The following is a 6,000-nucleotide window of genomic DNA, read 5'->3' as shown; positions in this document are numbered from 1 at the left end:
GACCGGGGCACGAACCCGTGTCCCCTGCATCGGCAGGCGGACTCTCAACCACTGCGCCACCAGGGAAGCCCAGTTGTATCTTTTTGTGTATGTGGCATGCCAGCTTTTAAGGAGTTGTTAGTTAAATGAGGTTGTTAATCTCAGTAATCTCACACTTTTATATTTATTAGCTTGTACGTCTAAGTTTTGTATATTTTATTTGTGTGCTGTGTAGATTCTTCTGTACATTTTACAGAGACATTTAACGTAAAGCCACAAGATTTGCACAAGTGCATTGCCAGATGCCACGTAGCACGTAACAGATTTTTACAAATTTTGCAAAGAGAAGATTGTGTTACCCGAAAATACCAGGAAAATGCACAGTAAGTGATACTTTGATAGTTAGAAAATGTAAATTCCTTTCTTTTTGAACAAATGTCATCAATATCCTTTTTTTTTAACCCATTGGTGTATGCACTTTATTTTTTTATTTTTTAATTCCATCAGTATTTATTTATTTATTTAATTTATTCTTGACTGCGTTGGGTCTTCGTTGCTGTGCGTGGGCTTTCTCTAGTTGTGGTGAGTGGGGGCTACTCTTCGTTGTGGTGCATGGGCTTCTCATTGTGGTGGCTTCTCTTGTTGCGGAGCACGGGTTCTAGGCGTGCGGGCTTCAGTAGTTGTTGCACATGGGCCTAGTTGCTCCGCGGCATGTGGGATCATCCCGGACCAGGGCTCAAACCCATGTCCCCTCCACTGGCAGGCAGATTCTTAACCACTGCGCCACCAGGGAAGTCCCTCATCAGTATTCTTTCAATGGCAATAATTCATGTCTACCTCAAAACCCCCTGGCTGTTATCTTTCCCTTTTTTTTTTTTTTTTTTCCGGTATGCGGGCCTCTCACTATTGTGGCCTCTCCCATTGCAGAGCACAGGCCCTGGACGCGCAGGGTCAGTGGCCATGGCTCACGGGCCCAGCTGCTCCGTGGCATGTGGGATCTTCCTGGACCGGGGCACGAACCCGAGTCCCCTGCATCGGAAGGCAGACTCTCAACCACTGTGCCACCAGGGAAGCCCCTATCTTTCCATTTTAAAGCCTGATAACTTCTGAGCAAAATGTTTTAAAACTTTAGGCATACTGTAAATGAAAATTTAGAGAAAAGGAAGATATCATTTTAGTTCAGAAACTCAATTTCTTTAGGTGCTTTTTCTTTTAAACATGGAAGTAAATTTTTAAGCTGTAATTATAGTACTCATTCTATTTTGTATCCATTTTTCTCTTAATATTTCATTCTATAAATTTTTCCGTATTGCCATAATGTATTACTTTTAATTTCTACTTAGTGTCTTAGTTGAAGAGGTATTCCATAGTTTCTTTAGCCATTTTATACTGTCTTATATTTACATTCATCTGTTCAGCACTTTTCTTTCTTGAGTTACTTCTGTGTGCTGGATATTGGTTATACACTAGTCCTACAGCATTAAACAAGACAAGCAAGGTTCTTACTCTCTAGACATAAATTGTGCCCAGTTTTTTACAATTATAAACAACTATAGTAAGATAACTTTTTAAATGCTGTTATCTATTCCCAAAGCTACAAAATCCTTTGAAATCTCCTTAAAACTACAATGTTGCCTGTTTTAGGTAACATTTAAAATTATCCCCATGGTATGTGAGATAAGGATAAGAGAGCAGAGTAGTCTTACCTGACTTGTAACATTTTTCTTGAAGTCAGAGAGTATATGAGCCAAGAAGTCCTGGTCCATTTCAATAGCCGCCTATATGTTAGACCACTCCTGTAACTCTTAAAGGGAGCCTGGAGTCCCTTTATGACTGGCTGCTGGGTATATTTGGAAGAGTAGTCCTCAGAGGCCTTGAGCAAAGATATGAAATGAGGGAAAATATAAAAGCGGGCTATACTAGTTAGTTGTAATAGATTTACAGTTGTCATTTTGTATGTTTTCTTGCAGATTATCAGTTAAACAAATACAGAATTTAAGATCAGAATGTATAGGACAGCAAAACGAGATAAAAAGGTAAGTGACTTTTAGAGTTGAAAGTTCCTTGAGATACTAGTTTAGCCTCCTGCATGTTTCCGATAAGGAAACTGAGATTAGTTAAAATAACATATCAATAGCTAGTTGATAATAGGACAAGAACATAATTCTGATTCCTAGTCCAGTTCTTCTAATAAATTATGATAGCTTTGAGCTTGAATTTTATTCTTGCTTTTAATTGGTGGTTGTTAGCAGGTGGGTTTGCAGATTAATTAGCTCTTTGGATGGTAAATTACCATATGGCTTTTTTATTGACTAATGAGATTATTTAATTTTTAACTAGAATGGAACCCTATGATGACCAAAGTAATATACAAGAGAAAATTCAAAAGGTGAGACTTTTTGTTTTGAATTTTATTTATTTATTTTTTTATACAGCAGGTTCTTATTAGTTATGTATTTTATACATATGTATATGTGTCAATCCCAATCTCCCAATTCATCGCACCCCACCCCCCATTCCCCCCTTGGTGTCCATATGTTTGTTCTCTACATCTGTGTCTCTGTTTCTGCCTTGCATACTGGTTCATCTGTACCATTTTTCTGGATTCCACATATATCCGTTAATGTATGATATTTGTTTTTCTCTTTCTGGCTTACTTCACTCTGTATAAGACAGCCTCTAGGTCCTTCCACATCTCTACAAATGACCCAATTTCGTTCCTTTTTATGGCTGAGTAATACACCATTGTATATATGTACCACATCTTCTTTATCCATTCATCTGTTGATGGGCGTTTAGGTTGCTTTCATGACCTGGCTATTGTAAATAGTGCTGCAGTGAACATTGGGGTGCATGTGTCTTTTTGAATTATGGTTTTCTCTGAGTATATTCCCAGTAGTGGGATTGCTGGGTCATATGGTAATTCTGTTTTTAGTTTTTTAAGGAACCTCCATACTGTTCTCCATAGTGGCTGTATCATTTTACATTCCCACCAACAGTGCAAGAGGGTTCCCTTTTCTCCACACCCTCTCCAGCATTTGTTGTTTGTAGATTTTCTGAGGATGCCCATTCTGACTGGTGTGAGGTGATACCTCATTGTAGTTTTGATTTTCATTTCTCTAATAATTAGTGATGTTGAGCAGCTTTTCATGTGCCTCTTGGCCATCTGTATGTCTTCTTTGGAGAGATGTCTATTTAGGTCTTCTGCCCATTTTTTAATTGGGTTGTTTGTTTTTTTAATATTGAGCTGCATGAGCTGTATATATATTTTGGAGATTAATCCTTTGCCCATTAATTCGTTTGCAAATATTTTCTCCCATTCTGAGGGTTGTCTTTTCGTCTTGTTTGTAGTTTCCTTTGCTGTGCAAAAGCTTTCAAGTTTCATGAGGTCCCATTTGTTTATTTTTGTTTTTATTTCCATTACTCTAGGAGGTGGGTCAAAAAAGATCTTGCTGTGGTTTATGTCAGAGTGTTCTTCCTGTTTAAGAGTTTTATAGTGTCTGGTCTTACATTTAGGTCTTTAATCCATTTTGAGTTTATTTTTGTGTATGGTGTTAGGCAGCGTTCTAATTTCATTCTTTTACATGTAGCTGTCCAGTTTTCCCAGCACCGTTTATTGAATAGACTGTCTTTTCTCCGTTGTATATCCTTGCTTCCTTTGTCATAGATTAGTTGACTGTAGGTGAGTGGGTTTATCTGTGGGCTTTCTATCCTGTTCCATTGATCGATATTTTTCTGTTTGTGCCAGTGCCATATTGTCTTGATTGCTGTAGCTTTGTAGTATAGTCTGAAGTCAGGGATCCTGATTCCTCCAGGTCCACTTTTCTTTCTCAAGTTTGCTTTGGCTGTTCGATATCTTTTGTGTTTCCATACAAATTGTAAACTTTTTTGTTCTAATTCTGTGAAAAATGCTATTGGTAATTTGATAGGGATTGCATTGAATCTGTCAATTACTTTGGGTAGTATAGTCATTTTCACAATGTTGATTCTTCCAATCCAAGAACATGGTATATCTTATCTGTTTGTGTCATCTTTGATTTCTTTCATCAGTGTCTTATAGTTCTCTGAGTACAGGTCTTCTACCTCCTTAGGTAGGTTTATTCCTAGGTATTTTATTCTTTTTGTTGCAGTGGTGAATGGGATTGTTTCCTTAATTTCTCTTTCTGAGAGACTTTTTTTTTTTTTTTGCGGTACGTGGGCCTCCCACTGTTGTGGCCTCTCCTGTTGCGGAGCACAGGCTCCGGATGCACAGGCTCAGCGGCCATGGCTCACGGGTCCTGCCGCTCTGCGGCATGTGGGATCTTCTTGGACCGGGGCACAAACCTGTGTCCCCTGCATTGGCAGGCGGACTCTCAAGCACTGCGCCACCAGGGAAGCCCTTAATTTCTCTTTCTGATCTTTTGTTGTTAGTGTGTAGGAATGCAAGAGATTTCTGTGCATTAATTTTGTATCCTGCAACTTTACCAGATTCACTGATTAGCTCTAGTAGTTTTCTGATAGCATCTTTAGATTTTTCTGTGTAGTATTATGTCATCTGCAAACAGTGACAGTTTTACTTCTTCTTTTCCAGTTTATCTTCCTTTTATTTCTTTTGATTCTCTGATTGCTGTGGCTAGGATTTCCAAAACTATGTTGAATAATAGTGGTGATAGTGGACCTCCTTGTCTTGTTCCTGATCTCAGAGGAAGTGCTTTCAGTTTTTCACCATTGAGAATGATGTTTGCTGTGAGTTTGTCATATATGGTCTTTATTATGTTGAGGTAGGTTCCCTCTATGCCCACTTCCTCGAGAGTTTTTATCATAAATGGGTGTTGAATTTTGTCAGAAGCTTTTTCTGCATCTATTGAGATGATTGTATGGTTTTTATTCTTCAGTTTGTTAATATGGTATATCACATTGATTTGTGTATATTGAAGAATCCTTGCATCCCTGGGATAAATCCCACTTGATCATGGTGTATATGATCTTTTTAATGTGCTGCTGGAGTCTGTTTGCTAGTATTTTGCAGAGGATTTTTTTTTTTTCTTGCGTTATGCGGGCCTCTCACTGTTGTGGCCTCTCCCATTGCGGAGCACAGGCTCCGGACGCGCGGGCTCAGCGGCCGTGGCTCACGGGCCTAGCCGCTCTGCGGCATGTGGGATCTTCCCGAAACAGGGCACGAACCTGTGTCCCCTGCATCGGCAGGCGGACTCTCAAGCACTGCGCCACCAGGGAAGCCCCTGCTGAGGTTTTTTACATCTGTATTCATCAGTGATATTGGTCAGTAATTTTCTTTTTTTTATAGTATCTCTGTCTGGTTTTGGTATCAGGGTGATGGTGGCTTCGTAGAATGAGTTTGGGAGTGTTCCTTCCTCTGCAATTTTTTTGGAAGAGTTTGAGAAGGATGGGTGTTAGGTCTCTAAATGTTTGGTAGAATTCACCTGTGAAGCCATCTGGTCCTGGACTTTTGTTTGTTGGAAGATTATTATTATTATTTTCTTTGCGGTACGCGGGCCTCTGACTGTTGTGGCCTCTACTGTTGCGGAGCACAGGCTTCGGACGCACAGGCTCAGCGGCCATGGCTCACGGGCCCAGCTGCTCTGCAGCATGTGGGATCTTCCCGGACCGGGACACGAACCTATGTCCCCTGCATCGGCAGGCGGACTCTCAACCACTGTGCCACCAAGGAAGCCCTGCCTTTAGGTATTTTCTGATATCCTCTGACTTCTTCAGTGATCTGTTGGTTGTTTAGTAAGGTATTGTTTAACCTCCATATGTTTACGTTTTTTATGTTTTTTTCTCTGTAATTTATTTCTAAGCTCACAGTTGTGGTCGGAAAAGATGCTTGAGGTGATTTCAGTTCTCTTAACGTTACTGAGGCTGGATTTGTGACCCAAGATGTGATCTATCCTGGAAAATGTTCCTTGTGTCCTTGGGAAGAAAATGTAATCTTTTGTTTTCGGATAGAATGTCCTGTAAATATCAGTTAAATCTATCTGGTGTGTTGTGTCATTTAAAGCTTGTGTTTCCTTATTAATTTTC

The 6,000-nt window shown here is 39.8% G+C and overlaps 1 protein-coding gene across 2 annotated transcripts in view; it reads left to right on the top strand.

Moving 5' to 3' along the window:
* The window catches only part of HAUS6 (HAUS augmin like complex subunit 6), a 44,937-nt gene that overhangs the window by 9,958 nt on the left and 28,979 nt on the right, over positions 1-6,000 (top strand). For both annotated transcript variants that reach the window (XM_007455566.1, XM_007455567.1), the window contains exons 5-7: positions 215-362; positions 1,950-2,015; positions 2,320-2,368. In XM_007455566.1, the coding sequence (XP_007455628.1) occupies positions 215-362; positions 1,950-2,015; positions 2,320-2,368 (263 nt within the window). The remainder of the gene's footprint in view (positions 1-214; positions 363-1,949; positions 2,016-2,319; positions 2,369-6,000) is intronic.

The sequence above is a fragment of the Lipotes vexillifer genome, unplaced genomic scaffold (genome assembly GCF_000442215.2).
Source record: "Lipotes vexillifer unplaced genomic scaffold, Lipotes_vexillifer_v1.1 scaffold912, whole genome shotgun sequence".
Classification (NCBI taxonomy): domain Eukaryota; kingdom Metazoa; phylum Chordata; class Mammalia; order Artiodactyla; family Lipotidae; genus Lipotes; species Lipotes vexillifer.
Note: the sequence above shows the minus strand (reverse complement) of the source record. Positions and strands in the feature narration are given on the sequence as shown.